Source organism: Gopherus evgoodei, chromosome 2 (genome assembly GCF_007399415.2).
Source record: "Gopherus evgoodei ecotype Sinaloan lineage chromosome 2, rGopEvg1_v1.p, whole genome shotgun sequence".
Lineage (NCBI taxonomy): Eukaryota > Metazoa > Chordata > Testudines > Testudinidae > Gopherus > Gopherus evgoodei.
Window position 1 is genome coordinate 222221586 of NC_044323.1, and position 18679 is coordinate 222240264.

Consider the following 18679-nt stretch of genomic DNA (forward strand, 5'->3'; position numbering starts at 1 on the left):
TTGAGTTTTTATTTGGCCTATAAACTCCACAGTTTCATCAAACAACTTGGGAAATGGTAACTCTCTACAACCTTTGTCCTGCTAATCTGCTCCTATTTAAATGTACCAGTTCTCAGCACTGTCACCTTTTTAAAAGTGATCATTTCAGGAATGGTAACTTCATTTATGTGCTTGTTTTATCCCTGACTGTATAAACCTACAGAGAATTTTTGTTAAGATTGTATATTCTAAGAATATGTCTACACTACCAAGTTAAGTCAACTTAAGTTACATCTGTGTACAGCCACCACTGTAATTAAACCCCTGTGGTGTGCCAACACTATGCTCCTTGTGTTGGTAGAGCGCATCCACGGTACACAAAACTGTATAGTGTAGACATGGTCTAAGATTCACTTGCAGCCAGAGATTTTTCAGTATTAGTTTACCCACCCAAATTCAACTTGAATAGAAGATCAGATAGTGATAAAGATAGAATCATACATGATCTCTTTTTGAATGAAGCATCTGACTTTACTTGAATCACTAAGGTTATGTCTATACTACACAATTTGTCCACATAAGGCAGCTTACGTTGATCTAACTATGGAGATGTACACACTGCAATGCTCCTCGTGCCCTTTTAACTTGCTTGCTTTGTCGACATAATAAAACCGCCTTGACTAAAGGTGTGGATCTTAGGCTGACGAAGTTAGAGCGACGCAGTGTCGGTTGTTACCCCAAAATCTGTTACAGAATAAAAAAGGAGGTAACATATAAATAACAGGTTTGACTCCTACCAGCATCAACTGTGAGAGTGAGAAAACTGTGTGCCTTCCTCCTGTGTTGCATTGAAATAAAGAATAGAGAGAATATAACCTTAAACAGAAAGATTTATTAAAGGATAGTTACAACTAGGGGGAGAAGAGGTACACTAAGGGGGATCACTACAAATACCCAAGAATAGATTCCAGCAAGAGACATAGTGCCCAGACCCTTAAACTGTTCCTTGGTTAAACTATTAAGCGCCCAAAAAACAATTACTGTCTGTCTTTCACTGCAGATAGAGGTCTCTGGCAACTGATGGACTGTCTCAGAAACATCGGAGGATCTGGCTCTCTACTGCCAAAGCAGGAGATCAACAGATCTGGGCTGATGGCAAAGTTTTCACTGGATCTTTTGATGGAATGCAGGAATCAGATATCAGGTAAGTATCAAAGTCCTTGGTAGGTATTAGTGGCTGAAGTCTTGATTTGATGCCCGTGCAAAGAAACTGGAGGTGGCTGCCTCAGTGGTGGACAGCCCCTGCATCATCACTGATAGTTCCTTATATGGTTGATGTGGTGCGAATTCCTGAGGCACACTCTGGCAGACACTATCCCAAAGTGGTTCCAGCTGGCTCTCAGTCCCTCAAAGTTATGGTGGGAAACAGAATTTCAGCAGGAAAATGCCATGAAGAAAGGATACCAAGATGGAGTTCAAACCTTTCCTATCACAGGTGCTGTCTTGAATTCTTATTTTCAAATTTTGAATTGCAGCAACATTTATTATAATACATAACAAAAGTATAACCATACACCAACAACACCCTACACAGTGTAAACACTGTGTTGCCTACGTTGCCCTAAGTAGCTTCCAGGAGATAACTCACGATGCCCACCAGGGCCACTCTGGTCACCATTTTGAACTCCGCTGCCCAGCATCCAGGTAGACAGGTGAATACCCCTCCCCTGTTAAAACCCCATAAAGTTTTGAACTTGCTTTTCCTGTTTGCTTGGTGTGGAGAGCTCACATAGCAACTCCCAGCTGAGCAGGCCGGCTCCACACACCAAACTTGCTCCTACCTGGAGTACATGGGAGATGGTGGAACTTCTGGGTCTGTGAGGAAAGGAGGCTGTGCAGTCACGGCTCCACTCCAGCTATAGGAACTTGCTTGGGGCATGGAGGAGAAGGGCCATGATAGGGACATGCATCTGTGCCATGTAAAAATGAAAGAGCTGCGACAGTAATAACAGAAGGCAAGGGAGGCAAATAGTTGCCTCTGGTGTGGAGCCACAGACATGATGCTTCTACAAGGAAGGGGCTGGGATCAGGGTGGTGGTGAATAGCCTCCCTGTTGAGCTCCTCTTGTAGCCTTGTGTTCATAATGTACAGCCCAAGACTGAAGAGCAGTGCAGGATCCATACTTTCTGACACAGGCTACCAGGACAGTTAAAAAGCAGCTGGAAATCTAGTAGTGTGTGATTATAAGCATTCCTTTTGTGTGTTAGTGAGTCAAGCTAGCAACAGGCTGTGGTATAGTTATATCTTACTCCATACAGTTCTGTAACGTGATAATCCTTAATGAGAGCTGGTGAGCACCTCCATATTTACAGCAGTATTAGGGGCGAATACATTATTTCTTTAATCATAAGCAAACCACTTGTGTTATGAACCAGTTCTATTTTAGGATGACCGCAAGAGTAAAGGCCCCCCACACACACACACGTCAGAAACATCTGAAAAATGTTTTTTTTTTAATCCATGCTGCTGTATACAGGTGACAAACCCCTTGAATTACCAGGCACCATGGCAGCTGTGGGATTATGAAAACACCTGTTTTGACTGACTACTTGAAAAGATAAGAAAGCAAAAATACTGTGGAATGTATGATCAAATCTCCCTGCACAGCTACTTTGTACGCTGTGCCTCTTTTCAGCACTAACCTTATGTGTCACAGGGCTGTCTGAGAAGTTAATGTAGAATCCCACATGATTTCTACAACCATGCACCTGGGGGCTTTGTGAAGATGGCTGGCCTGGGATCTTAATCTTTATATTAGTTTTGTTCTGGTTGATAGGGGGGAGTAAGGCACTTGGCTCTCACTTAAGATCTAATCCTATTACTAGTGAAGTCAGTTTAAGTTCAAAGCAGAAAAAACATCTTTGAACAGCAATTACAAACATTGATGGGAGGAAGAGAAACAGAGCTGTAATCTTGAGGGAAAAGGAAAAATGGTTACTTTGTTCTTTTAAACTGCTAGAAAACAAAATGAAGTCTATTTGCAGTTTCTGAACACTAGGTTGAAGTGCTCACCAAGATTTAGTTTCACTTTTTGAAATGCATAAAAAGGAAAATAAGCTATTAATAAAGCCAATGGATTTTAATGTCCAAAAATCACAAGCACTAATCTCTCTGTAGTAAAAATACTAAAGAATAATATACACTGATTTAAGTTGCATTGATGTAAAAAAGCAGTGGTTCTAGATGAATTTTGACATTTGGGCTTTAAAAATGCATAAAAATTGTTAGCTTGTTCTACAAAGCACTTTATAGAAAATACACATTGCAATGAAATGTTAGTAACCCATTTTGTTAAAACAAATATCACTGTGTTTAATTTCAGCTTTTTGCAGTCCTTCAGTATCTAGTTATTTACAGTGCTGGCAATGGTGTTCACCAACAGATCATCAACATGAATTTGACCACAGTGAATAATATTCTTAAATGTGACAGGTCTCAAGAGTAGTATTTGGAAAAAACAGTCAAACTCTGCTGTTAAGCTAGCATTTCATCACAGCAATCCTAACAGTCTTTCCAGTCACAGTCAAGAAGTCATCATCAGCCAAGGCACGAAGTGCTTCTTCGAGCATTCCTTTAGTGACAGCCTTAAAGAAAAGAGAAAAGTTTGAGAACATATACAAAAGGCTACATGCTACAAAGCCCCTAAACAAAAATCATATGATTCTGCTTGTCTCACCATGTCAAGTTTGCCAGGTTTTAGGTAAAAGTTTTGTCTTTTAAGGTGTGAAATTCATCCTGGAATGCAACAGTTAAAGTGAGTTATTTCTGGCCTGTGCATCCTCAATGGTAACAAGAGATTCTGTGATCATGGCTTACGATTTTGTTGATGTATAAACCAGAGTAGACACCTATAGCTGACAAGAATAATCAGCTTATTTTTGTCAGCAAGACAAGTGTGTAAATAATCAAGATCTCTTCTATTCCACAGGTGGAACTTATGTCTATGAAAGAAACACTAACTGAAACCAGAATTAAGCTAGTTAATCAGGAACACCTGATGACCAACTGGCTAGCAGGCTAATCTTATGCTTACTGATGTGTCAGGTGGACAGCAAGTAAATAGATTCTAAGGCCAGAAGGGACCACTGTAAACACTAATTACCTGTATAACAAACAGCATTACATACAATTTCTAGAACATATCTTTTAGAAAAACATCCAACCCTGATTTAAAAATTATCCAACTTCAACTTCCATTAGATCATATTATATCTTTCTCTGCTAGACTGAAGAGCCCATATTAAGTATTTATTCCCCATGTAGATACTTAGACTGCAATCAACTCACCCCGTAACCTTCTCTTTGTTAAGATAAATAGACTGAGCTCTCAGTATCACTTTAAGGCATGTTATCTAATCTTTTAATCATTCTCAGGGGTCTTCTCTGAATCTCCTTTAATTGATCAACATCCTTCTTGAACTGTGGGCACCAGAACTGGACAACTATTCCAACAGCAGTTGCCAAATAGAGAGGTGAAATAACCTCTCCACTGTTAGTCGAGATTTCCATTTAGTTTTCCTATTCAGCTGATACACAACTATAATCGGTACTGACAACCCTGCTGAGTACAAAGAAGATCCCTCATGAGATGGAAAAAAGTTGTTTTTTTTAAAAATCGAAGTAGCATACAAAGAAAGCAGAAACTTACTGCGTCAGACTGTGCACGGAGATCATCAAAAAGCTGTTGGTATTTTAGAGCTGGTGTTTTACCCTTGGACTGGATAAGCTTCTTCAAGGCTTGAGCCAGCTCCTCCTTACGTTTATGGACAGTGGCACTTATTCCTTGGAAAAAAGTACATAAAAGTTACAAAGGATAGAATATTGACTTCTATGATGAGATAACTGGCTCTGTAAATGAGGGGAAAGCAGTGCACGTGCTATTCCTTGACTTTAGCAAAGCTTTTGATACGGTCTCCCACAGTATTCTTGTCAGCAAGTTAAAGTAGTATGGATTGGATGAATGGACTATGAGGTGGATAGAAAGCTGGCTAGATTGTCGGGCTCAATGGGTAGTGATCAATGGCTCCATGTCTAGTTGGCAGCTGGTATCAAGCAGAGTGCCCCAAGAGTCGGTCCTGGGGCCGGCTTTGTTCAATATCTTCATTAGTGATCTGGAGTATGGCGTGGACTGCACTCTCAGGAAGTTTGCAGATGACACTAAACTGGGAGGAGTGGTAGATATGCTGGAGAGTAGGGATAGGATACAGAGGGACTTAGACAAATTAGAGGACTGGGCCAAAAGAAATTTGATGAAGTTCAACAAGGACAAGTGCAGAGTCCTGTACTCAGGACGTAAGAATCCCATGCACTGCTATAGACTAGGGACTGAATGGCGAGGCAGCAGTTCTGCAGAAAAGGACCTCGGGGTTACAGTGGACAAGAAGCTGGAGATGAGTCAACAGTGTGCCCTTGTTGCCAAGAAAGCTAACAGCATTTTGGGCTGTATAAGTAGGGGCACTGCCAGCAGGTTGAGGGACGTGATCATTCCCCTCTATTCAGCATTGATAAGGCCTCATCTGGAGTACTGTGTCCAGTTTTTGGCCCCACACTACAAGAGAGATGTGGAAAAATTGGAAAGAGTCCAGCAGAGGGCAACAAAAATGATTAGGGGGCTGGAGCACATGACTTATGAGGAGAGGCTGAGGGAACTGAGATTGTTTAGTTTGCAGAAGAGAAGAATGGGGTGGGGGGGATTTGATATACCTGAAAGGGGGTTCCAAAAAGGATAGATCTAGCCTGTTCTCAGTGGTAGCAGATGACAGAACAAGGAGTAATGGTCTCAAGTTGCAGTGAGGGAGGTTTAGGTTGGATATTAGGAAAAACTTTTTCACTAGGAGGGTGGTGAAGCACTGGAATGGCTTACCTAGGGAGGTGGTGGAATCTTCTTCCTTGGAGGTTTTTTTAAGGTCAGACTTGACAAAGCCCTGGCTGGGATGATTTAGTTGGGGATTGGTCCTGCTCTGAGCCAGGGGTTGGACTAGATGACCTCCTGAGGTCCCTTCCAACCCTGATAGTCTATGATTCTATGACTGTTATTTCTGAATTCTGAATTCTTTCTGAATAGCCGAAAGAGGGCTAACAATATAGGCTGCTCTATCAACTGTTCACTTTAGGTACTAGACATGTTCGGGAAAGTTTAGCAGATTTCAAACAATTTGTTTCAATTGTAAAATGAATATACTGACTTTGACGTGACATCCAGGTCTGACATTTATTACCTGGATTGCTCAATATCCAATCTGAAGCATTGACAAATCCGCAAACAAATCACTGAGAAGATAACATCACCAAACTGAAATAGCATATAGTTTGCTCAAGCCAGACCCACTAGATACTAATTTATCCTTGTTAACACAAACCTTGAGAATGGATATGTCCACAATGCCAGTTCTTGGATCAGTAGCAGACTGTTTCAGAACTTCCTGATGGAGGCGTTTTGCTTCTTCAACATCAATTGTTTCAGCCTTGTTGGAAAAACGTACTTTAGCATGAGCTTCTGCCAGACGGATCAAAGATTCAAGCTGGCAGGGATATGCAGAAACCATTCCTCCACCACCACCAATCTCTCTCATGTTCACATAAGCCTGAAGGAGAAGAAAAGGGGGAAATGTTTTATGTATGAGTAATTCACAAATGTATTATGTAGGATGTATCCAGACTCCATCCTTCAGAGGATTATCAGCCTGGGAAAAAAATTCCAAATATTGTGTATCCCCTTAAAGATAGATGCCATATACATCTTCACTATTTCCCTTGCCATGACTGGCATCTACCACAGCTAGTATGTCTCTCCTCATGCTTGATCCTGTAACAAAGCCATAATAAATTGGGCAGATTATTCCTGAAACCCTACACAGTATCTCTGGAGATCATTGTATTAAATTCATGAATGTTAAACTCTTCCAGAAAATTTCCATGCCTGGTGGTGGTTTGCATAGACTGGGTCAGGCTGTGTTTTCCTGAGACTAGGAAACAAAGAGCGAGCTTTGGTATAAAAGGATGAGCACAACTCGTGGCCTTCGTTTTGATTCAGCAAATGGACATAACTTGCTGCCCAGGGGAAGGCCCCATCTCTTTGCGGAAAGGTGAAAGGGAGGTGGGCCCATCAGCCTCCCGATTTGGAAAATTAGTGACCTTTAGGGGGGATTTAAATCTGTTTATTCTTTCTGTTTTCTCTATAATGCTTTTGCCCTGTGGATAAATGTTTGCTTGGAAGAGCTGTGGGTTAATTGGTAAAAATCACTATACTTGTCCTCAGAGGAAGCAATGCACATGGGCAGGCCTTTAAGTCAGTGGTTTTCAAACTTCTTTTTTCCTGGAGACCCAGATGAAGAAAATTGTTGATGCGTGTGACTCAACAGAGCTGGGGATGAGGGGCTCGGGTGTGAGAGGGTCTCAAGGCTGGGGCAGAGGGTCGGAGTGCAGGGGTGAGGACTGTGGGGTTGGCTGAGGGGCTTGGGGTGCATAAGGTGACCAAGCAGTCCCGCAGGGCTCTTACTCACAGGCACCGCCCCCTAGCTTCCACTGGCCGGGGACTAGCCAATGGGAGTGCAGAGCTGGGGCTCGAGCAGCGTGTGGAGCCCCATGGCCCCCTGCCTAGGAGCCGGACCTGCTGTGGGCCACTTCTGGGGCGCAGTGAGATGTCAGAACAGGTAGGTGCTAGCCTGCCTTAGCCGGGCAGCACTGCTGATGGGACTTTTAACAGCCTGGTTGGTGGTGCTGACCAGAGCCACCGTGACCAAGTGCCTTACATTCCTCGAACCAGTACTGGGTTGCGACCTGCAGTTTGAAAACACTGCTTTAAGCAGACTGGCTTGCTGGGGACATCACAGTGGATGGCAGGGAGCTGTGCAGCCTTAAGATCCCCTGTTAGACGGGTCCCTAACCACTTGTATACTATAATATTTGGCTTCCTAATTTGTAAAAACATGCAATGGCTTAAAGACTACTTTTTATACTTTTCCTAAAATGTGATGCCTCTATCATGTCTACACTGGAGCTGAGGTGTAACTTCCAGCTTGGATGGACATATCAGGTTAGCTGCCTGAGTATGCACTTTCAGATGGGATCATGCTTGGAGAACCTATCCTGTCCCATTGCTTGCACTGCTGTGGCTACACTTCTATCTTTAGCACTGTAGCTTGATGACCACTTACAGCAGGTATAGCTACTTGAGCTGGAAATTATACTCCAGCTCCAGAGTCGATACATGCCCTTAAAACTAAAGGTAAAATACTTGAGATTTTAAAATCCCAGTGCCTGTGCAGTGACACAAAATCTTGAAGCAAGCAGAACAATGGATACAACAAAACCTTAGAGACACTGTCAAATGCCATTATTCAATACCAAGCACTATATACTAGAAACTGGTCAGCCATTTACAGTCCTTTGCTAGAGTATTAGTTAAGAACATTACCTTTAAAGTAAATTTAGAAAAAAACTTAAGCTTTCTACATTACAAATGCCACCTCCAGTGAACATGTTTCTGCGCGTGCATGTGCACACACACAGGAAGAGGTAGAAAGTTGTTTTGTAAAAACAAAGCATGCAGCATGGAAATGTAAGTCTAATTGTAATACCTGGATAACAACGTATGAGGAAGTTGGATGTTTTCAATAGTAGTTTTCTTTGGATTCCACTGTGACTCTATAGGGTTAGCAGCTGCTAGGACAGAGGTGCGAGCATTCAGTTGGCAAATAATTCCAGCCTGTCAAAAGGAAACATATTTGAGAGCAAACAACCTTTCCCAGTGGAAGGAAGATTTCAGCAGCTATGTTAAGAGTCCCAAGACTCACTTATTCTAACATGAAAGACTTAAAAGAATTAACTCTTGCTGGGTTCACCAAAAATACTTTATAAAAAGGGTTCTCTAGATCAAGAGAAACAACCTCATTACAAAAGACTGGGTACAAAATGGAACAAGGTTATCTGGAAGAAGTATTACATACAGTGTGCAGCCATATATGCTGAGTCTGCAACATACTGAATGTTATCACTGAAATACAGCTCCAACATCTATACTCTTACTCAACTTTAAGGTTGTATTTCTGTCAATAGTCTTTTCTCCAGTTCCTACTGTCAAAGTTAGACTCAGGACTCACAGTTTGTCAGACCACTCTGTTTTATTAGCACAGCGCTCTGCTAATAACATCCAGATAATGTGAGCACCATGCAAGACACAAACTATCTTATTTATACAGATAAAAGGGCGAGCACTTAACAAGATAACAAAGGAAGCAGAATCTGATAAGTTTACCTGGGCTAGGCATGCATATCTTATTTCCTTACTAACTATTACCGATCCTCTGTTAATGTTTTGCCATTAGCATCCTTGTTTATGCCTAATGTTTCTTTTCCTGGCACCTGTATTTCAACATTTCTTATTTCTGCTTAAAGGTACATATACATTTCTTTAATCCAGTCTTATTTTTACAATTTAATTCATTCTACTTTCACACTACATTACCTTTTCAATTATCTTATTTCATCATTAGGGTTCTTGATTATTCGCAGTTAACTCGTGATTAACTCAAAAATTAATTGCAATCGCAGTTTTAATTATACTGTTAAATAGAATACCAATTAAAAATTATAAAAATATTTTTTATGTTTTTCTGCCTTTTCATATATACTGTATTCTGTGTTGTAACTGAAATCAAAGTGTACATTTTTTATTACAAATATTTGCACTGTAAAAATGATAAACAAAAAAAATAGTATTTTTCAATTCACCTCATACAAGTACAGTAGTGAAATCTCTTTGTTGTGAAAGTGCAACTTACAAAGGTAAATTTTTTTTTGTTACATAACTGCACTCAAAAACAAAACAATGTAAAACTTCAGCGCCTACAAGTCCACTCAGTCCTACTTCTTGTTCAGCCAATTGCTAAGACAAACAAGTTTGTTTACATTTACGGGAGATACTGCTGCCCTCTTCATATTTACAGTATCACCAGGCAGTTGCATGGCACTTTTGTAGCTGGCATTGCAAGGTATTTACATGCCAGATATGCTAAACATTCGTATGCCCCTTCATGCTTCAGCCATCATCTTTGTACGTGTGCAATCAGTCACGATTAATCTTTTTAATCCTTTGACAGCCTTATTAATCATTTAACAGATATTAACCTGGGTAGCGTGGTACAATGTTGAGCTAGAATCTTACCTTGGCAATAGAAAGAGTCTGTTGTTCCATAACTTCATGCAGTACTGATCTTGTACTTTCATTCATTTTATCAAATTCATCAATGCAGCAAATGCCATTGTCACTGAGAACCAGAGCACCTGTCTGCAGAACCAGCTGCCTTGTCTCTGGGTCCTTCATTACACCAATGAAGATCAACTGCACTAGAGCCCTTCCCTGATGTGTACTGGCCTCTAGGAACCAGGTTATAGACATATTGAAGCAACTGTGATTTACTAGTGCCAGGATCACCACACAGAAGAATGTTGATCTCAGCATGAAAATTGCCTCTTCCCGTATGACTGAAATCTTTTCTTGATCCCCCAAGCAGTTGAAACAGAATGCCCTATAAAAATAAGATTTTTTCCAACTCAGACACCAAAATTCTTGATAATTACATGAGCCAATCTCTGACTGAGTGAACTGAAATGTCAAATGAAAATTGTCTCAGATCACTAACAGAACACATGTAAAGCTGGAGTACTGTTTTCTGTCAAGTATCACTAAAAAGGGTAGTGAGTTCTATCTTTGAAGCTTCAAAGATTTTCCAGGTCAAATCTGCTTAGATTACTTTTTAAATTAAATGGCCATCTCTGCAAAGTCAATTTTGAATTTAAACATTGAGCTAGATTCTTTCTGGATCTCTTATCAACAAAGACTTTACAGGTGGTGTGATGCTGCGTAAAAGAAGGTGGCCATGTATCATTCCTGTTGCACAATTGTGATAAATCTTGTACATATGTCATGTAAGGTATCATTGGAAAAGGTATCATAGTCTGCTAAGTATGATTATCCTGTTTGTATGCCTGTATCATCATTGTATATGAAGTTATGAAAGTGAAGTTGCATGGTACCCACCCTGGCGCTGGCTCCCAGCACAGGGAGGCCTGACTGAATAGCTGTCACACTGAGTCCTCTGCCTGCGCCAGCTGCCATGACAGGAACCAACATTTCTTCCCCCTGCCCCTCCCCCTCCAGCGAGTACCTCAACCTTCCACTTCCAAGCCCCAAGTGTCCTCTTTTTGGAACTTGAACTATGGTAACCCTACATGTGCATGGTAAGTTATTGGCACTAACATGGTTTCCTGGGTCACATGCTCAGTCATGAGGCATTCAGTGCCTAGGTGCTGCCTGAAGGGATCTCAGGAGGGGGTTTCTAGAAGAGCTGATTGTCCTTAATGAGCCATCAAGCAGGCTGGCTAGCAGGGTGGATAAAAATCAATTATTAAACAAAAATTAAAAAAAAAATGATTTTTTTTATTTAAATCAGGTAATTTAAATTACATTATAGCTCCAAAATATCTTATCTCAGCATAGAATAGGGATTATAAATTCTAATTCTATAGTATGAGACAATATATTCATGTAATGTTTAAGAAAAGTTTTGTAAATGAGTTCCAATAGTTCATGGATTAGGGACCCAATCTTATGCGGTTACAGAGGCTTCTGTATAGATTATTTAGGTTAATCTTTCTATCTATCCAATGGGACTCAGTACTCAGTCTAGAAGATACCATCAGGGATACTTAATTTTGCAGTTCTCAAACTGTGGATTTGTGTCTCCAGAGATAATGTGTTTATTAACAGGAAAAATGTTTTTCAATAAATAAATAATATATAGAGGTGAGAAGTAACAGACCTCAACTCTGTTGTCCCTCTGCAAATTTGTGTACACAGAGTCAATCCCTTACTTCTCTCTAAAAGTTCAATGAACAGAAAATTGTTGGGAGTGGAATAGATCTGGACAAGAAGTCTGGAGAAAAATGTGAGAAGTGAGGGACATATGCTTGTTTTGTTAAACTATTATATGTTTGCTGTTGAAGGAAAAAATCCAGAATACTTAATGTTGTTGTTTTATTTAAACAAAACAATTTAAATGTCTGTGTGGTGATGTTCTTCTGCATTACTGTAGGACCTCCTCAAGTTGCTGCTTTTCGAGTGGTTCATTAAGATCCAAGCCAACATTCTCTTCCTCTTTAGCCAATGGATCAATAAAACGCTGAAGAAAGCTCTGAATATTGCAAAAATATTTAAGAGTGCCCAAAGGGGCAGAGATGTGACTTCACTGCTACACAGTCCTACACCGGATGACATTTTCTTGGCTCAAATTACCTTCAAAAATACTCTCTATATTGCAGGTATTCAAAACTCCTAAAGGGTAGTGTGGCAAACCCAGGACAAATGGCTACAAAGGGAGGGGTAGTAATTAGTTCCAGGTGGGTTAAAAGGCCTCTCCCTAACCACTGAGGAGAGAGAGCCATGGGGAAATAAGGTTCAGCTCTTGGAAAAGGAGTTACCAGGGAACTAATTAGGGTATGGCTACACTTGACACTTCAGAGCGCTGCCGCGGCAGCGCTTTGAAGTGTGAGTGTAGTCCAAGCGCCAGCGCTGGGAGAGAGCTCTCCAGTGCTGCACATAAACCACATCCCTTACGGGTGTAGCTTGCAGCGCTGGGAGCCGCGCTCCCACCGCTGCGGCACTGATTACACTGAGGCTTTACAGCACTGTATCTTGCAGCGCTCAGGGGGGTGTTTTTTCACACCCCTGAGCGCGAAAGTTGCAGCGCTCTAAAGCGCCAGTGTAGCCATGGCCTTAGGTTCAGCTGGCCTCAACTGCTGGAGACCTTTTTAAACCATCCCTGGCATGATAGCAGGGGGGATAGTGAGAGAAGCTGCCAGCAAGTTAGGTGCAGCAAGGAAGAGTGCACTCTGTCCCCAGAAGGGGAGAACCCAGCACAAGGGACTGACAGAGAGGGATCAGCCAGACCCTGTGTGACCTGGAAGGATTTTGCTTTGCCCAAGCTTGTGTCTCCAAGGCTAAAAAGCACTGAGCCTCCTGAGGAGAAGCAGGTACTTTGCCACAGTAGGAATCTCTCTAATGCATCCCCCTACAGGATATTTCTCTCACGCACACTACAAGTTTATTAATTCCAACAATATCTTTCAAATGTCACAGTAAAGCATACCAATTACTTTGAAAAAGCTTTATCAAACTATTATCCTTTTTTAGTGAACTATTTTTTTATAATTTTATAAATACAAGTTAAACGAATACTTTTAGGAATGGGATAACATGCTAAACATATTACCATTAAAAAAAGTATATGAAAATTTACTGAGGATTTTAACCTCTATTACACCCTAATGCCTACAAACAAACCTTACTCCTGGACCAAAATCCCAACATAGTAAGCTCTGTACAAACAGAATAAAAAGACCTTTCCCAAAAAGCTTACCATACAAGTATAAGACAAGAGACAACAGATAGATACAAACACGGACATAAAAAGGAAGAAGGAAATGGTATTGATCAGTATGACAGGCAGTGGTCTCAGCACACTAGCAGCCTAGCTGTTGTAAAGGCTTTTGTAGGTATCACAGAAAAGGAGAGCTTTAAGAAGAGCTTTAGAGGAGGAGAATAAGGTAGCTTTATAAATATTTACAGGGAACTCTTCCTAAGTGTAAGGAGCAGCACGGGAAAAACACACAAAGGTGCTCATTTGAAAATTTAACAAGTGGCCGGCAGAAGTGGTCCAACTGGAAAAGAAAGTAGACTTTTCAATAGTTAATGAGAGTTGATGGGTAAGGTGGGGGTAGGCCATGACAGACCTTGAAAGTGAAGACCAAGTAGTTTATGCTCAATGGAGCTGAAAAGGAGGAGCCAGTGACGAGATGGAAAGAGAGGAGTGATCTGCTCAAAACAACATACTAAGAAAATATTTGTGGCAACATTCTGAACTGGCCTGAGCAGGATAACGTTTCATTTGTTATGGCCAGAGAAAAGGGTATTGCAGTAATCAAGACACACGAGGAGAGTTTTAGGCCAGGTCTACACTACAGACCTATATTGCTATAACTGCACTGCTCAGAGGTGTGAAAAATTCACGCCCGAGCGCAGTTATACCAGTCTAATCCCCTTTGTAGACAATGCTATGTCGACAGGACAGCTTCTCCCATCAGCATAGCTACTGTCTCTCAGGAGTTGGATTAACAATGCTGACAGGAAAAGCTCTCCCATTGGAATAAGACTGAGGTGGGCACACTATGGCCCGCAGGCCACATCCGGCCTACGGGACCCTCCTGACCTCCGGGCCCGGGAGGCTAGTCCCCAGTCCCTTCTCTGCTCTTCCCCCTCTCCTGCAGCCTCAGCTCACTGCGCTGCTGGCACAATGCTCTCGGTGGTGTGGCTGTGAGCTTCTGGGGCAGCACAGCTGCAGAGCCCAGCCTCAGTGCTCTGTGCTGCGTGGCTGGCTCCTGCCAGGCGGCACGGCTGTAGTGTTGCCAGTTACTGGTGTTCCAGGCAGTGCGGTAAGGGAGGGGAGTGTGGGGGGGTGTTGGATAGAGGGCAAAGGAGTTCAGGGTGGTGGTCAGGAGTAAGGGTGTGGACAGGGGTCGGGGCGGTCAGAGGGAAGGGAATGGGTTGAATGGGGGTAGGGGGGAACAGTCAGGAAGGAGAAGGGGGGCAGTCAAGGGCGTGGGTTCTGGGGGTTGTCAGGGGACAGGGAGTGAGGGGGTGGGGTGGATGGGGCAAGGGTACTGGGGGGCCGTCAGGGAACAGGGGGGTTGGATGGGGCAGGAGTCCGGGGGGGCATGAGGGGGTGAGAAGCAGGGGGGTCAGATGGGGGCCGAGCCGGGCCACGCCTGGCAGTTTGGGGAGGCACAGCCTCCCTTAACCAGCCCTCCATACAATTTCCCAACTCCAATGTGGCCCTCAGGCTAAAAAGTTTGACCGCCCCTGGTATAGGAGCACCTGTACAGCATTTAAAGTGTACACTTGCCCTTAGATGGGCAGACGGACGAAGGTTGTATCTTAGATGGGTTATGCAGGTTATGTTTTCTACATGATCAAGAAACAGCATAGCTGGGAGAATTTGAGGGGAAATTAAGCCCTCTGTTTTAGATATGTTGAGTTTGAATTCACAGCTAGACATCTAGGAGGAGATGTCTGAGGCACAGGCTGCAATTTTAGTTTCAACACAAAGACAAGTCTGAAGTAGAGAGGTACAGCTGAGTTTTCTACATAGAATGGATAGCTGAATTTGTGTTTGCAGATGAGATTACCCAGAGATAAAATGGAAAGGGAGAAGAGAAGGGAACTCAGGACAGAACCATCTGGAACCCACAGAACGCTGGAGGGCAGATGAAGAGGATCCTCTAAAGGACATGCTGAAGAAGTGATTAAAGAGGTAGAAAGAGAACCAGCAAAGGACAGAAGCCAGGGAAGCCAAAGGAGGATTAGGCTTCAAGAAGAGCATGGCTGAGTGTGCTGAAGGCAGCTGACAGGGCAAGGAAAATGAGGATAGAGTACTGGTTCTGAGCTTTAGCTAATAAATGGTGATTAGAGACTCTGGGGAGAGCAGTTTCATTGTAGCCCAAGGGATGGAATCCAGATTGATGAACTCTATAGTGGAATTAGAGGAAAGAAACTCCAGACAACGATTTTACTTTTCCTCCTCTTAAGAACACGGTATGAAAACATCAATGTTCTTCAAACACCCTGGGGTTGATCCTAAACATAACTCAATTCTGATATTTGCTAAAATCAAATATTGCACATAGAGAAGATACAAATAAGCTTTTTGTGAAAGAAATGGAGGTATCCACACTCATTCACCTACCTGGAACTTAACTTTGCATGAAGCTACGTTAACATCTGTTCCCCAGATCACAAGTTTTTGTTCAAGAGATTGTTCACTTGCCAATGCATCCTTTGCTGTTTGTGGGAAGGAAAAAGCCATCAGTATGGATAATATAAATATATTTTAGAAGAAAAATTACCAGCGAAATCTGAAAGATTTACCCAAGTCCACCTATCTGACTTTGCGGGCAGATCCAAGATCTGGCCCCTGCCTAACTGGAGTTCCTCGCACACCACTCCTTGGAGTACCCTCCACTCTAGAGCTGGGAGTGCCATAGGTCAGAGGCGAACTAATATTAAAATCAAGTGGAACTGCAACAAAGAAAATGTTTAATTATACCTCAAAATATTTCCTTTGCCCTAATGAAGTAAACAAGTTAGTGTTAGTGTTAGTCACTGTGATGGCAGTATATTGTATATTGAGTATATTGTTACTGGTTGTATGTTTTATGCGTTAAAATCAATTAATTAAATTAAAAGCAAGGTACCAACTAACCTGTAATTGAAAACAATCCTGTTCATTCAAAAGGCTCTTTTTGTTTTTAAATTGACAACTATGTAAAAGCCTACATTAAATCTTTCCGTCTATGCCATTTAATAGCCAATAATACATAGATATCAGCATTTTGCTCCTACTACTGACAAGCGTAACCAAAATTGTAGTGGGCTGGAAAACAGAACATCTTGAGCATTTGGGCTTTGCATGTCAACTGCTGGAGAAGTTGGCATTGGCTGTAGATCTCCTGTAGATGTGGAGTCATCTGTTCGACCTTTTTGTAAAAGAGGTGACTAAGCATCTTCAGTGCGTGCTGGAACAAGATGAAAGCTGATAAGTAGCTATTTCATACATTAATCTGTGTAGAATGTTGCAGCTAATGTTAAAAGACCAAATCACAAAATAGATCATATGACAGAATAGACAATAACTTGGCTGATATAAAATTAAAAAGCAAAGTGCAATATTTTGCTGAAATGAAAATGAAGAATATTTGTGAGATTCCAAAAGTGGAAAATAGCTTAAGAATTTAAAGTAATTAATACTGCAATTATCTTCCTAAATGCTAAGAAATCAGAGCTGCTACTACTAATGCTATGAAAAACTAACTCATATAGCGCTTTTCATCAGTAGACTCCTTTGTAAAATGCTTTGATAGCAATATCATTATCACTATTTTCGAGCTGGGGAAACTGAGGCACAGAGAGGCAGAAGCAACCTACATACTGGTGAGTATCAAAGCTTTTCAAGTGCAGTACTAAGTTTCACAGTATTATATTCGTAACATTTGTAAACTTGTAAACTTGCTTTCACTTTTAAAAAGCATCCTCTTGCACCCATGCATTGTTGAAGACTAAGGCCAGGTCCATACAACAAAGTTTTGTCAACATAGCTATGCCAGTGACAAGATGTAAAAAACCATAGCCCTAGCTGACATAGCTATGCCAGCAAAACCCCACAGTTATAGCTACAGCTATGCTACAGAAGAGATTCACAGAAACGGGAAAGACGGCCCCACAGCAAGCCGAGCTGACAAATGACATTACCTACCTTCCCGTATAGCTGTGCTGGCAAAGCCTCTGTAGGGAAAAGTTGCACTTACGAGTCTAGGGGTTGCTGCTCCGCCCGCGCTTGCTGCCGCGGCGGCTCGGTGTGGAGGCCGGCTCGGACATGACGCTGCTTCCCCGGCTGCTGCTGCTTCCTGCGGAGGCGGAGAGAGAAACTGAGGCAGGGCAAAGCGACCCCCCCCCCCACGCCCCGCCCCGCCCCGCCCCGCGCCCCTGAGACTAACACATTCCTGGGATTTCACGGCACGGCACGGAGGCGCCGCACCGCGCCGCGCCGCCCCGCCCCCCTCAGCGGGACGCACCCGCCACTCGATCCCCTTCGCGCGCAGATATTCGTGTGTGGGAGAGGGGGGCGGCGGCGTATCGCGCTCTTACCCCACTTTTCTTCGGGAAGCACCTTCGTCCAGCCCCTGAACCCCGAGAAAATTCCGCGCCAAACGGGTCATGTGGACGGGCTCTCCCGGGCGACTATTGGTAGGTAAAGCCAGGAGAGCCCAACTCGGCCCAGAAATGGGGACGGAACCACCCATCTAGATTCCGGGTACGGACGATCGCCCCCTAGCGGCTCTGTGAGCCTCTCTGCAGGGACAGAGCTTAGTCTGACAGGAGCCCGATTCTCCCACAATACAGGGGATTCACCCACATAGAGCCTAGATCAGATTCACAGGCAAGGTTCCCCCTTTCTCCTTGGTGATAATGGTATCACCCATACTTGACCAAGTGTCGCGACACAGGCCAGCCCTCTCATCATCACCCCCTTCTTACGGAACCGGGGCCAGCCTCCAGCTCTCCTGTTAGTTTCGCGAGTCCGGTGGTGGTTACTAGGAAGTGACGTATTTCGTGAGGCGGAGGTGACGTGAGGCGCACAGGCTCGGGCCGGTGGGAGGGGTTTGGACAAGATGGCTGGATCCACAGGTCTGTGGGGGGCTCGAGATGGGCCTGGGACGGGTGCGGGGAAGCAGGTCTCCGCTCTGTGGGCTGCGAGAGCCCCGGGGCGGGGCTGTACCTGCCCCTTTCTGGCAAAGGGGAGTTGGTGTCTGGGCTGAGCCGCGGTGACAGGGCCCGGCGCCAGCCAGAACCGGGGCGTGGGGGTCCCCAGCGGAGCCTCGGTGCAGGGGGCGGTACGGCAGCGCATCCTTCCTCCGGGTAGGTGCGGCCGGACAGGAGTTCCACCTCCGTGCCTCGTGCGGCGCGCAAAGGGCTGCGGGACAGGCCGGGGTGGCGGGGGCACCCTTCTCGGGCCCTGTGCGGCGGGCC

At 43.4% G+C, this 18679-nt stretch overlaps 2 protein-coding genes across 3 annotated transcripts in view; one reads left to right on the plus strand and one right to left on the minus strand.

Annotated features, from left to right (window-relative positions):
* Positions 1-3099: 3099 nt before the first annotated feature.
* On the minus strand, positions 3100-18260 carry LOC115645046 (DNA replication licensing factor MCM4-like). Its single transcript, XM_030549451.1, is given in 10 exon segments — positions 3100-3623; positions 4688-4821; positions 6368-6623; positions 7808-7952; positions 8619-8746; positions 10205-10373; positions 10375-10568; positions 15840-15934; positions 17406-17556; positions 18135-18260. Coding segments are annotated over 10 exon segments (1416 nt in total). The 5' UTR covers positions 18174-18260; the 3' UTR covers positions 3100-3518.
* The window catches only part of UBE2V2 (ubiquitin conjugating enzyme E2 V2), a 49886-nt gene continuing 49451 nt past the window's right edge, over positions 18245-18679 (plus strand). For both annotated transcript variants that reach the window (XM_030553064.1, XM_030553065.1), the window contains exon 1: positions 18245-18337. In XM_030553064.1, coding sequence (XP_030408924.1) covers positions 18322-18337 — 16 coding nt within the window. In that variant the 5' untranslated portion in view covers positions 18245-18321. The remainder of the gene's footprint in view (positions 18338-18679) is intronic.